The sequence below is a fragment of the Budorcas taxicolor genome, chromosome 10, assembly GCF_023091745.1.
Source record: "Budorcas taxicolor isolate Tak-1 chromosome 10, Takin1.1, whole genome shotgun sequence".
Lineage (NCBI taxonomy): Eukaryota > Metazoa > Chordata > Mammalia > Artiodactyla > Bovidae > Budorcas > Budorcas taxicolor.
This window is the reverse complement of record NC_068919.1, coordinates 13551186-13565620: the sequence shown is the minus strand read 5'-3', so window position 1 is coordinate 13565620 and position 14435 is coordinate 13551186. Positions and strand designations below refer to the sequence as shown.

Genomic DNA, 14435 nt, shown 5'->3' with positions numbered 1-14435 from the left:
GGCCAAAAAAACTCAAAAACATGAAAAATAAAAATAAAAAATATAATCTGTCTGGAAATATTATTTTAATGTAGAAATGATTACCACATTAGGACTGCGCTATGTATGACAAAGTCAATCCTTTAGGTAACAACGCTTTCAGGCCATCGTGCAGAAGCACTAGGTGTGGACTCAGTAAACGAGGATGTGGACTTTCCTAGAGAAACTTTCTTACGCTAAATGAGCATCCTTTACTCACTGAAATACCTCAAAGAAATGCTATATACTTAATTCATGTATCTTCTCCGTAACTGGATAGTTTTTTAAAAGTCCATTTTATTCTTAACTATGTTAAAATGCTAAAATTAATATCCATTTATTGGGTATAAAACACAGCTTAAGAAAGATTGTTAAGGAAAACTCATTCACTATCTGATTCTATTTAGCACTGGTGAAACACAAAAACAGTAAGATCATAGAAAGGGTTATTCCATTCATTCTTTTGGTTAATACTATCTCAAGTTAAACCTTTTAAAAAGGTACTTACATCTGGGGGTTAGTCCTACATTTGGGATGAGTTACGACTCATCCCAAAGTTTCACAAAACTTTGCTTTCAATGTCAAGTCAACATGCCTGTTTAGGGTTTTTCTGTTCCATCAATGGTTTTGAAACCAAACTCTCTACTATATATACAGATTTCAGATGCAAAGACATTATCACTCAAAAAATTGTTTTTTTCATTTCTCTGGTTTTAGGATTAAACTGTCAGTTGACTATGACAGCTTCTTTCAACTACAGAAGGTAGAAAGGAAATTAGACTTGCACAGCTAACACCTGGTAAGCCTTTTATGTGATTACTAATAATTCATATTTCAAATGTATTAAGTCAGCATTTATGTCATAGAAAGAAAAAAAGAAAAAGCATAAGGTACTTAGGACATTATCAAGTATTTTCAGAGAATAAAGAATGAACACACTACCTTACAGAGGGCCCCAGCAGCACACCTCATTTGAAATGCACCTGGCTGCAGGTAACCATGCTAGTAAAGGATAGCCTTTCTTCCAAGCTACCGTTTAATGTTAATTCAGAGAAATCTATAACCAGAGAGAGAGAGAGATCAAAATCAATTACCAGCCAGCTTTTCTAGTAAGTTACTGCTGAATTTTACAATAATCAAGAGGTGGTCTGAATGATGTGTCTTCTACCTGAACAGAACCTGTTAGACAAAAATCAGCAAAGACAGTTTCTTTAAATGGTTAACCTTCTTGATGCACTGAAAACAATGACTAAACAAACTAAGAGGGCTTCCTGATGGCTTAGTGGTAAAGAATCCACCTGCCAATGCAGGAGACATGGGTTCAATCCCTGGTCCAGGAAGATGTCACATGCTGTGGAGTAACCAAGTCTCCGAGACACAAGTACTGAGCCTGTGCTCTAGAGCCCGGGAGCCACAAGAGAAGCCATGACAATGAGAAACCCACACACCACAACCAGAGAAAGGCCCCCTCTCACTGCAAGTAGTGGAAAAAAGCCTGAGAGGCAATGAAGACCCAGCACAGCCAAAAATAAAAACTAAAAAATAATAAAAAAAAAACCCTAAGAGATAAACTAGATTCTTAAAAATCGTATTGTACACAACATTGTAAACACAAAATGGTAAAGTAATTTTGTAAACACAAACATTGAAAAGCAATTATATTCCAATAAAAACTTTTTTTAAATTATATATTTTGGGGACTTTCCTGGTGGTCCAGTGGTTAGGACTCCGTGCTTCCACTGCACGCTGCCCAGGTACGATCCTTGGAAAGGGACTGAAATCCCACAAAATGTGTGGGGTAGTCAAAAAAAAAAGATATGTTTTAAATATGGGAACCTACTGCTTTAATTTTTGTGTCTCTTTCGCTACAGTTAAACAATTTTTGTTTTCTAATCATAATATATATTTCAGAAAACATTTTCTACTTAGGATTTATAGTCTTAGAGCTAGAAACACATCCATTTTTTTTTTCTCCCGAACACTGTTGTATTTCAAAAATAAATGATACAATTAACATTTAGACGAGACCATGTCCACTTCCTTGTGGGTCAACATTTTGGTTTCCATATTCCCACCATTACCAGCAACCATCTGCCGAGCACCCACCGGGTGGGTAGCACTCTACTGGACACTTTTTCTCCCCCATTAACTCCAAGTCATTATTCTCTCTTCCCAGGGCAGCTAAAAGCACACTTCTCTCTCTTCAGTCTTCCTGCTTTTGATGTAAATTGTCTTATTCAAGAGCACCATACCATTAGGTATCTTGAAAAGCTAGTATTTGACCTAAGTGCTCAGTCCAGTGAAACAGAAAGTCTAATTTTGTAAATGCCTATAATCTTTGGCCAAAAATAAATGATTTACTGGGCTTTAATATTTACAACTGAAGCTTTGTGTGAATAATCTATGACTTTTACAAATGAGGTTCTCCTTCAACAGTGGGTCTTCCTTTGGGCCAAAGGTCATAGAATAATTTCTAGACAAACACATCAATAATACATGATGGGTAGAAGAAGTAATAAGGTTCAAGTCAAATGGAGTTTGAGTTGTTTCCAATCACACAAATATATGATTTCATAAAAATTCCGTATTTTCATAAAAGAAGTCACTGGACCAATACATTAGCAAATAGATTTAACTCTACCGTTCAAAATATCTTGCATCCTTTTTTGAAGCATCAGAGACTCTAGAAGATAGGTTCTGTATACTTCACTTACTCAGCACCATTGGAAAAGGTGTTTAATCTTGTTTAAAAGGTGTTTAATCTTATATTAATCTCCTAACAGAGGTTTAATCTTCAGGTAATAAATTTTAAAATGGCATTTTTGAAAAATATATCACATTTATTCATGTATTTTAAACTTTTAAAATCATAAATAAAATTATAAATAAAATAATAAATCACCTTTAAGTAAAAAAAAAAAAAAAAAAACTGAAACAAATGTAGATAAAATGTTTAAATTGATAATCTTTAACCTTTGCAGCACAATGAAATCACCTGGAGAACTTTAAAAAATCTGATGTCCAATGATTGATTCACTTGGGTATTAGGGCTTTAAAGGCTCCCCCTCCAGTATTCTTGCCTAGAGAATCCCAGGGATGGGGGAGCCTGGTGGGCTGCCGTATCTATGGGGTCATACAGAGTCGGACACGACTGAAGCAACTTAGCAGCAGCAGCGGATGATTCTAATAATCAAAGCTGAGACCCACCCCTGCCCTCATCATTCCACACCTCAGGGTTAAGTTTAATCGTCTCTTTTCAGAGGTTCTTCTATGCTCCGGGTTTATATTTTGCTACTGTAAACAATACCACAATTAGTAATCTGGTCAAAATTTTATTTTGGTGGATACCGCCCTCCACAGAAGCCATACAACTCGACACTCCAGCCAGCAGTAAGACTTCAAATCCTGGCCAGCACGGTGACACCAAACCTGCTGATCTTTGCTAATCTGACAGGTGAGAGTATCTACATAATATAAATTTGCATTTCTCTTATTATATGTGAAGCTGAGCATCTTTTAAGATTACACTTGAATTTCCTTTTTGGTAGTGGTGGTGGTTTTAGTTGCTAAGTCAAGTCTGACTCTTGAGACCCCATAGCCTGTTAGCCTTGAGACCCTTGTTAGCCTGCCAGGCTCCTCCATCCACGGGATTTTCCAAGCAAGAACACTGGAGTGGGTTGCCACAGTTCATATTACTTGCTCATTTTTCTTCTTACTGATTTGAAAGTTCTTTATATATTGGGAAATGTCACCCCTTTTCTGAAAATGAGCTACAAATTTGTTTTCCTAGTTTATCATTTGTCTGTTGTTTAACCTCTGGCATTTTTTGCCAGGCAGAAATTTACTTTTATATGGTTCATTTTTAATCTTTTATAGGCTCCAGCTTTTATATCACACTTAGAAAAGATAGCACAATTTTAACTGATGGTTCTTAGGAAATTTCAGTTTCTTTAGGACTTTACAGTTCAGCCATGTGAATCAAAATGTTTCTCTTCTACTTTAGAGAAGTTTCCATTACATCTGAATCAAAACATATTGGGTGTGTAGGAGGGGAGAGTAAACAATTTCTGGAAATAATTTTGCAACATATCAATCACTACAATACAACTATTTGTGTTCCCAGCCTTTCAAATTCTTCTTTAATTCTGTCGTAAAACTATCAGATTTTATTTTGGATATCTCTGTAATATTTGAATCAGCCATTTAAGACTTATACAAATAAGACATGACAGCCTCACACAATCCATGTGCACAGAGACAATAGTTTTACAGGTGCTTATTGAAGGAGGAAGACTCAGTGGGGTAGCTAATTATACCAGGCACAAAGAGACATCCTTTCATGGACACCCACCACCTTGGATATACAATACTAGAAATCTCAACCCTTATTTAAGATACAGAGACAGTTTCAGGGCAGAAACGTCACCGCTGTTTTAAACAGTGCACACAAGTGTGAAGTATGAGCTAGCATTTTCATTTTTTTTTCCCTCAAGGCATTTCCATTTCATAACCTATTTTCACACCTATGTCCCTATTGCTTGGCCTCTTTTAATAAAATTTCCTCTAGGCAGGAAAATGAGAAAAAGCACTCTTTCATGATTTTTTTTCCCCAGAATAAAGAGGTTTATATCTAGAGTTCAAGAAAACTATTTAAAACTAGGCACAAGGGCTCTAATAATAATCTCTATTAGTAAATTTAGTTTATTTTCTACTTGAATAATTTACATGAATAGACTACAAACCACTTTACCAGGTCTATGAAAATTCAGATGGTCTACAGGTGGGCTATCACTCAGTTGCCAAACTGTTTTCACCTTCTTTTGACCACTATTTATTTCCACTCTCCATTTCTGTGGCTTCTCACTAAGGAAAGAAAAAAATATCAAAGAAAAAAACAATCCAATTCCTTCTTGGTATAGTCGAAATCCTTTTGTAATAAACACTGAGGAAGAAGAGGTGGAGAAGTCACAATTTCCACCCTTAAGAAGCACAGTCAAAAGAGGTAGAGAAACAAGAATATAAACGATAACAATTTGGTGCAGCCATTATTGAAAACAGAACGGAGATTCCTTAAAAAATACTAAAAATAGTTACCAGATGATCCAGCAATTCCACTCCTGGGCATATACCCAGAAAAGACAAAAACTCTAATTTGAAAGGATACGTGCACCCCAATGTGCAGAGCAGCACCATTTACAATAGCCAAGCAACCTGAATGTCCATCAGCAGATAACGGATAGAGAAGATGTGGTGCACACACGCGGGCTGCTACTCAGCCACAGAAAAGAAAGAAACGCCGTCTGCAGCATTATGGACGGACCTAGAGATTATCATACTGAGTGGAGTAAGTCAGACAAAGACAAATACATGGTATCACTTAACTGTGGAATCTAAATAATAATACAAATGAACTTATTTACCAAACAGAAATAAACACACAGACATAGAAACAAACTTATGGTTACCAAAGGAGAAAGGCATGTGGGAGGGATAAATTGGGAGTACAGAATTAACAGATACTATATATAAAAGAAATACAGGCCACTATATCTAAAAGAAATAAATAGCAAGGATTTACTATATAGCACAGGGAACTATATTCAGTATCATATAATAACCTATAATGAAAAGAATCTGAAAAAAATACATATGTATAACTGAATTACTCTGCTAATATACCTGCAACTAATACAATACAGTTTATCAACTATATTCAATAAAAATAAATAATAATAATTCTGAAAAATGTTGTAATAGAGAAATATCAGATACAAGAGGGGGCCATAAACGAGAGGTAATTTGACTTAGATTGGGACTGCAGAGTTGAAAAAGAATCCTCAGAGATGGTGGCCTTTGAGCTGAGCCTGTAACGAAATTAGAAGGAGCAGTTAGTTAAACAGAAAGATCCAGGATGAAGAATAGACATGGGTGGAGGCACTGTCAGGTGAGCACGTGTGGTGCCTGAGGAAACGCAAGAACACAGGGCCTCTGACTCGAAGAGACACGACACATGGAAGGTGTGGTGGCACATGGGCCAGAAAGGCAGAGGACAGGCAAAGCCCACACTGAGAGATGAGACTCTATCCTGAAGGTAAGGGAGCCATTTAAACAGGAGGAAGTCATGGTGAGATCTGAGTTTCAGGAAGATCACTTTGGTGGTGACACAGAGAAGGAAGTTAATGGAGGCAAACAGAGCAGCTAGGAAAAAGAATTGTCCTGTACTTAGTTCAGGGAAGAAATGAGCAGATGTGAAATATTCAACACATGCAAAGGTGCAGAGAAAGGAACAGATTTAAGAGCTTCCAAGGTCAGGACTTGGGAATCATTTCAAGGAGGGAGAAAGTGACAGCAATGAGTGGAAGATACGGCCGAGGTTTATGCTTTGGGCATTGGATGAAGGTTAATGATAGCTACTTGAGAGGAAATACAGGAGGAGGAAAAGTATTGGGAAGGGGAGTGAAGAGTTGGGGTTTAGAGTCTGAACCACCTACAGGACATTGAAGCTGGAGACAAAGGTTATGAATTATCATTAGCCCAGAGGAACTGAAGATTGGGGTGTAAACACCATCACCTAGTGAAGACAGAAAGTAAGAAAAGAGGGCAGATGGAGGAGTTCTGGTGGACACTCACATATGAATAAAGCAACGGAAGGAGAATTTGAAAAGAGAACCACTCTCAGTCTTGGGAGTGGAGAGAGGTACAGTTAAAATTAAGATAGGTGCTGCAGAGCAGCTAAGCCCACGCACCACAGCTACTGAAGCCTGAGCGACCTAGAGCCTGTGTTCCACAACAAGAGTAGCCACGGCAATGAGAAGCCTGGATACCACAGCAAAGAGTAGCCCCCTGCTCACTGCAACGAGAGAAAGCCTGAGCATAGTAACAAGGACCCAGGGCAACCAAAAATAAAGAAATTTTAAAAATTAAGATAGAAAGTGATGTCAAGAAAACAAAGGAAGGGGATGGGTTCAAGAAAGCAGTAGTGTCAAATGCCACGGAGCACTACAAATGCTCACAGAAGGAGAAAGAACTGGTGGGCTAGCTAGTTACCTAAGGGGACAAAACACTCTTCTCCTAGAAAGCATTGTCTGGATTTGCCAATTCGAAGGCCACTGGCAACTTCTGATTAACAATTTCAGGGAAGGGATGAGGTTTGGCTAAGATGGAACTAACTATACAGAGGAAGGGTATAAAGAGAGCAGTTTTAGTATGAAAGAAATTTCAAGTCTACTGTATGCTGAGAGAAGAGTCAGGAAGACCATGATTTGAGGCAGCCTCAGTGTCGGCATGGATGGCCAGTCTTAGCCACAGTTCCATCCCTCTGAAATACCCAATACCAAATCCTTCCCTCACTCCCACAGCCATGCCTTTGACTTGTCATCAGTTCAGTTCAGTCGCTCAGTCGTGTCCAACTCTTTGAGACCCCATGGACTGCAGCATGCCGGGCTTCCCTGTCCATCACCAACTCTTGGAGTTTACTCAAACTCATGTCCATCAAGTCAGAGATGCCATCCAACCATCTCATCCTCTGTCATCCCCTTCTCCCGCCTTCAATCTTTCTCAGCATCAGGGTCTTTTCCAGTGAATCAGTTCTTCACATCAAGTGGCCAAAGTATTGGAGTTTCAGCTTCAGCATCAGTCCTTAGAATGAATATTCAGGACTGATTTCTTTTAGGATGGACTGGGTGGCTCTCCTTGCAGTCCAACGGACTCTCAAGAATCTTCTCCAATACCACAGTTCAAAAGCATCAGTTCTTCGGTGCTCAGCTTTCTTGACGGTCCAACTCTCACATCCATATGACTACTGGAAAAACAATAGCTTTGACTAGACGGACCTTTGTCGGCAAAGTAATGTCTCTGCTATTTAATATGCTGTCTAGGTTGGTCATAGGTTTTCTTCCAAGGACCCAGTGTCTTTTAATTTCATGGGTGTAGTCACCATCTATAGTGATTTTGGAGCCCCCCCCCCCAAAGTCTCTATTTCCATTGTTTCCTCATCTATTTGCCATGAAGTGATGGGAGTGGATGCCATGATCTTAGTTTTCTGAATGTTGAGTTTTAAGCCAACTTCTTCATCCTCCTCTTCCACTTTAATCAAGAGGCTCTCTAGTTCTTCACTTCCTGCCATAAGGGTGGTGTCATCTGCATATCTGAGGTTATTGATATTTCTCCCGGCAATCTCACCCCGGCATTTCTCATGATGTACTCTGCATGTAAGTTAAATAAGCAGGGTGACAATATACAGCCTTGACGTCCTCCTTTTCCTATTTGGAACCAGTCTGTTGTTCCATGTCCACTTCTAACTGTTGCTTCTTGACCTGCATACAGATTTCTCAGGAGGCAGGTCAGCTGGTCTGGTATTCTCATCTCTTTCAGAATTTTCCACAGTTTGTTGTAATCCACACAAAGGCTTTGATGTAGTCAATAAAGCAGACGTAGATGTTTTTCTGGAACTCTCTTGCTTTTTCGATGATCCAATGGATGTTGGCAATTTGATCTCTGGTTCCTCTGCCTTTTCTAAAACTTGTCGTCACCTGATCCCTTTCTTCCCAATCTGTCACTTCCCTTCTGGCTAAAGTTTCTGCCCTATTCTGTGAAGAAATTACAAATTCAGAGAAAAATGAACCTGGCAGACCAACAGTCTACAGAGAGTGGATCAAAGGCCTGGGAGAGGAGAGAGGTAGGACTCTATCAGACTGTGTTCAGAGAATGGGAATCAGATGATTCTGGGTTCAGAGAAGAAGCAGGCCTGGGTCATGAGGTGCCATGGAACAGATGCGGAAATTGGAATCATGGCTGGTGACGTATAACTTAATGGTTAAATTGCTTACTTTTGATATAAGTCTTTAACAGCAGTTGGTCTGACTGGCAGCTGAAAAATGTGCTGCTCATCAAGAGGATTTTGTTCATAATATTTTATGCAGGATCTAAAGAGAAAAAAAAATTCACTTTTAAAAAATGAATAGTGGACATACTGCTCATAAATATGAAATACATTTTAGTTGAGCCCAAGTAAAGGTGTAAGTGGGGAGAAAGGTATCAGAAAGACAAAGACAGGCAAAAGAGAGACAAAGATACAGCCTCCACTGTTTTCCAAGTATGGGGAATTAAAGAGTTAACTCACTCATACTACTGATCTTTAATGGGAAGAAATACCCCCAAAACAACAATTTCAAACTTTTCCCTTTACAACTAAGGTGAATTCTAATTCTGGAAAAGGCAATGGTACATTTTCTTTCACAGGGAAAAAGAATCCAAGTTCTTCCACTCAATGGTATACTTATTTCCGGTTTGAAGCCTCAAAAAATACAAATAAGACATACAAGATCCATGTGTGAACATTATTCCAAACTATTTTTAGCCAAACTGACAGACCCTCTAAAATTTCAGCAACACTATTGACATAGGTCTGATAAAATCTGATTCCATTCAGTCATCATATAGATGGCTGGCTAGGATTAGCCTGACTCAAATGTGTAGGGATATGCAGAAAAGAGAAGGAACCAGTGTTTATTAAGCACCTGAGTGTCAAGTACTTTATATATATTACACTGTTTTTATAGATGGCAAACAAGATGCAGTGAAAGGAAACTTCCTTAGAGAGGAAGTGCCAGATCCAAGGGTCCAGCTCGATTCCTCCTGAATCCAAAGTCTTCCCTTATGGCAGTGACTTAGAACCTTTCTGTTACTCTGAAGACAAGGTGCACAGATTCTATCCTAACTGATAATAAAAAGGGCACTTATTTTGGCTGCAACTGTTTCAGAAGAGAGTACATTTTTATGAAGTAAACAACAGAAATACTTACTGTGTTAGAGAAAAGAGGAGCTCATGTTGAGGTTTAATGAAAAGCATGCAACTGACTACTATTTCAAGAATATGGTGGAGTTTCTGAACACGATGAACCTGCTCCTGTGTATCTACTGATGGAGAGATGAAATATTCCTGGAATAAAAGAAGATGGACATGGGAAATAAGGAGTTAAAGAACAAGCGGCATCTCTGGAAAGAATTAACTACGCCTACTACAGCTGAGTGGGGATGTTTGATTAACAGGTGGGGGCTTGGGGTTAGGGAGAAGAAGCCACTAGGTAGCTTTCCTCCTCTCAATACTATTCTTTAAACTAAACTCTTAAGTGTCCTCACTGAGAACGTTCTAAGCAAACCATTACGCATATTCTCTGGTAAAGGCAAATCACAGAACTGCTTCACCGAGGAGGTCCAAGTAGGTAACTAGTACCATCCACCAAACTCTCCAGATGGAAAGAATGGCAAACCCACAAGATAATTCTTAACTTCAATAAGCTTGCCAGGTTGATGGGCATATTCACTTCTAAAAATAGACAGTAAACCTGAAGTACCAAGAAATACAGCAAGTGCATTGTTAAGCTTCTACTAACATATATTAGTGGCAAATTGGTATGACCTTTTGGAAAAGAAAGTTGGCAAGGTTATGTCAAGCATCATAAAATGCTCAGACCTATTTATGAGAATCAATCCTAAGGAAATAATCCATGATAAGTGGAATTCTACAATTCTAAGATTCTCACCCCCTGGAATATACATCTTAATAATCCCTTCTCCTCAAATGAGGCCAGGATGTGTAAATGGTTGGCTGTTACTCCCATGATTAGGTTACTGACTGACTTTGAATTAATCAAAAGGGAGCTAATCTCCTGGTCATTACTTGTGACCCCGTCAGTGAGCTCTAAGCATCAGAGATGCTCTCCTGCTGGCTTTGAAGAAACAGATTGTGGCACCGTGGAGAGGGCCACATGGAAGAACCCCCAAGTAACCTCGAGGACATGCAGATGGTCCTGGGCCAACAGCTAGCAAGAAAATGGGAACCTTCATCAAAGGGTCACGAGTCAATGAATTCTGTCAACAATGTGAAGGAATCTGAAAGTGGATCTTTCTCTAATCAAGTCTCCAAATGATATCTTGATTTCAGCCTTGTGAAACCAGAGCAGAGGACCCAGCTAAAATGCTGACCCAGGTTATTCCAAACTGTGAAAATAACACAAGTAGGAACACAGTCATGGTCCCAGGAAGGGAGGACCCAAAACAGTCCCATTCACCACTGGCTACAAATTACGACATTCCTTGCAGCTGCCACCTACATTCCCAGGGGTCCCCTGACCACTCTGGGAAGTGGACCACCTAGGTCTTTTTTTTTTTCTTTAAACAAAGAACAGATCCAGACTGTCCTTCCCCTTCGATTATCTCTGCTCATGCTACAACCCAGGCTGGTCTACCTCTTCTCTGTCCCCAAGACCCCACACAGAGGTGATAAAGCCTGAAGTTCCTGATTATTTGGGAGGCAGTACAGCCTCAGGTCTATAGTCACAAGGAATTGAATTCTGCTATCAATAATAACTCATATGAGCAGGAAATGATCTTCCACTACAGGCAGGCTCCAGACAGGAACACAGCCTGCCAACACTCTGATTTTAGCCTAGTGGGGCCCAGACTAGACTTCTGAACTATAGAACTATAAAGGAATGCATTTGTGTGTGTTGCTTTAAGACACTAAGTGTGTGGGGGTAATTTATTATGGCAGCAATAGAAAACTAATATTGCTGCAAACCACTGGCATTTGAATCATCTGGAGATGAGATGGTTTGTTTAAAAAAATATATTCCAGGGAGTTCCCTGGTGGCCTAGTGGTTAGGATTCTGGGCTTTCATTGCCACGGCCAGGGTTCAGTTCCTGGTCAAGGAAATGAGCCACAAGCCATGTGGTACAGCCAAAAAACAACAACAACAACAACACATATTCCAGAGCCCTCAACCTACTGAGTCAAGAGTCTAGGAATCAGCATTTTAACAAGTCTTCTAGAAGATTCTCAAAGTCTAAGAACTATTGTGTCAAAAGTCTGAAGTCAACCCATAATTGAAAAAACAGGCATATTAAATGACTTGAGGGGAATTCATAAAAATAAGGGTACTCACATTTGAGTGATGAGATTAAGGGTATAATTGCATTATATTTTTATTTTCAAAAAGCTATTACTTTCCTACGCTTAAGAAAATGTATTAAAAAGTTTCCACTAAAAATGTACACCTTTAATAAAATGTTTAAACTTGGAATATCAAAAATTAACCTCAATAGAATCCAGCTGAGTGTTACATTGCATAATAGATGAAGCTGGAGTTATCCTATCTTGTATTTTTATGAGACCAGATATCATTTGAAGGTCTATTTTCTAAAAGAATCTTCCAACATATGTTAAAGGTCATTATGGATACTCTTTAATCTCCTTAAGTTTCTCATTCAAGATACTAGGGAAATACAAAAGCTCATAATCATGACCCTGAAACACAGAAATATTGTTTGAATCAGTATGTTAAAGAGCATAGCAAATTCTCTGGAAAGTAATCTTTTATGTGTAAAAGAAATGGGTCAAGATACTCCTCTGGTGGTCCAGTGGCCAAGACTCCACACTTCCAATGCAGGGGGCCTGCGTTCGACCCCTGCTCAGTGAACTAGAGCCCACATGCCACAACTAAGACCAGGCCCAACCAGATAAATACATAAAAATAAAGAAAGAAAAAAAGAAACGGGTCAAAAGAATATAAAGCAAATATTCCTCTGTAGGGCTTATCAAACATAGAAAGGCATTCTCTAACCATTTTAGATAAATGAAGAATTGTGGAAGCACACTGGCTTAAGCAGGATACAACCCTACGTCAGTATCATAGGTTTACAGACAATGAGAGGTGACATTAAATGGGCTACTCTTTTGTTTATTTTACTAGACAGTGTAATTAACTGCCTGTCTTAATTAATCTGTTTCCTAGGACATAAGCTGGCACAGAATAGGCACTTAATAACTGTATGGCAGAATGACCAAATAAAAGAAAAATCAACTTGAGAATAAAAACTCACCAAATGATTCAAAGATGCAAGCTCCTGACCTATCGAGAAAAAACAAAGAGATGCCTATAACCTTTATGTTTTATCTACTAGAAATCAAACAAGCTAAGAAAAACATTTCATAGTTCATATATAAAAGAAATGTTCAAGCTAAACAGTTTCTCACAAAATGCCAAATTTTCTTATACATTACATCATAAATATAAATTAATACTTATTCTAAAAATGATCACAGTTTGCCCCTAATAAAAACAAGGTGATGAATATTAAAACAGCATGTCATTTTTAAAAAGGGTTTTATTTACTACATTAACCCTAAAGACTCTCAAAACATTTGAAATAAAGACAAACAAAACCTGTAGTTATCTTTAATCTAATATATTAATCAAACAAAAAAATAAGGCTCAGAAAATGAAAGTGCCTGTTTCATAGTAAACCAGAGGCAAAGCCAGGGCTACAAATGATTAGGGACAAGTACAAAGATAAAATCTGAGCATACCTATGGCTGACAACTATGATGTTGCTTTTAATTTTCTGAGTTGGGAAAGGGACTTACCTATGAAAAAACAGATATAATCTTTCTTCAGTTTATCCAAACCAATTTCCAAAAGCATCTGAACTGGAACAGTCCCACTGAGAGAAACCGTGTCCATGGTTCCATAGTAAGATTGATGAATGAGCTTACTCAGTAAACTGTTACTCCCACTATGAAGCTAGAAATTGGGAAAAGTTTATAAAGGCACAATTAAAACTATAAAAAGTCCAGTAAGTGAAAGAGAAGCAAACTGTATTAATTAAAAACTAAAAAATTATGAACTTACATTTTTCATCTCCTGACATTATAAATTATTTGAATGAAAGCCTCTAAGTTACAAACCTATCAGTTTCTAAGATGCCATTCCCAAAACCTCCTTATTGGCTATAATAGCCAACAGACTAACTCAATCATTTGGAGAATAAAAAGAGCTGTGAACTTACTAGATCTAACATGTGTTCCAAATGCTAAACAATTAAATTTAAACATACCTAAAATATTTGACATTTTCTCATTTACTGTCCTTCTGTTAACTCAAATTTCCAACACAATCCTTTGCATTTTTCTTTTTTAATACTATTTTCACTTTGCACTTGTTGCACATGGTAGGATATACTTGTAAGTATCTCACAAACAGAAACTCTTAAGAAAAAATCAATGGGCAAGACTAAAATGCACAGAATGATCAAATAGAGGGAGGGTTTGCAAGCTTCTGCTCTAGAGGGTATCTCTGTTCACACCTAGGAAGTTTCTATCTTGTTATGAATTGGCAGTTGCATTATTTAAAATAATTCTACTAAATGAGGAATCTTTTTGTTTCTAGCTTTTAACTTAGATTTTTTCTTCATTATAAAACTATAAATTCATTATGGAAAATCCATAAAATCCAGAAATGTATAATGCAGTTGGAGAAACTTATTTGTAACCCTACCACCAAAAGGGATTGGCATATTTTAGTGTATTTGTTCACAGGTTTTTCTCTCCAAGATTTCTATCTTTCATACAATAGTGT

General features: G+C 38.0%; 1 protein-coding gene across 1 annotated transcript in view; it reads right to left on the bottom strand.

Annotated features, from left to right (window-relative positions):
* ZWILCH (zwilch kinetochore protein) overlaps window positions 1-14435 on the bottom strand; it is a 42621-nt gene that overhangs the window by 713 nt on the left and 27473 nt on the right. Inside the window, exons 13-18 of the mRNA XM_052646393.1 lie at window positions 13445-13601; window positions 12901-12929; window positions 9822-9958; window positions 8847-8942; window positions 4769-4881; window positions 961-1075 (exon numbers count right to left, since the gene is read on the bottom strand). Of these exons, the coding sequence (XP_052502353.1) occupies window positions 987-1075; window positions 4769-4881; window positions 8847-8942; window positions 9822-9958; window positions 12901-12929; window positions 13445-13601 (621 nt within the window). The 3' untranslated portion in view covers window positions 961-986. The remainder of the gene's footprint in view (window positions 1-960; window positions 1076-4768; window positions 4882-8846; window positions 8943-9821; window positions 9959-12900; window positions 12930-13444; window positions 13602-14435) is intronic.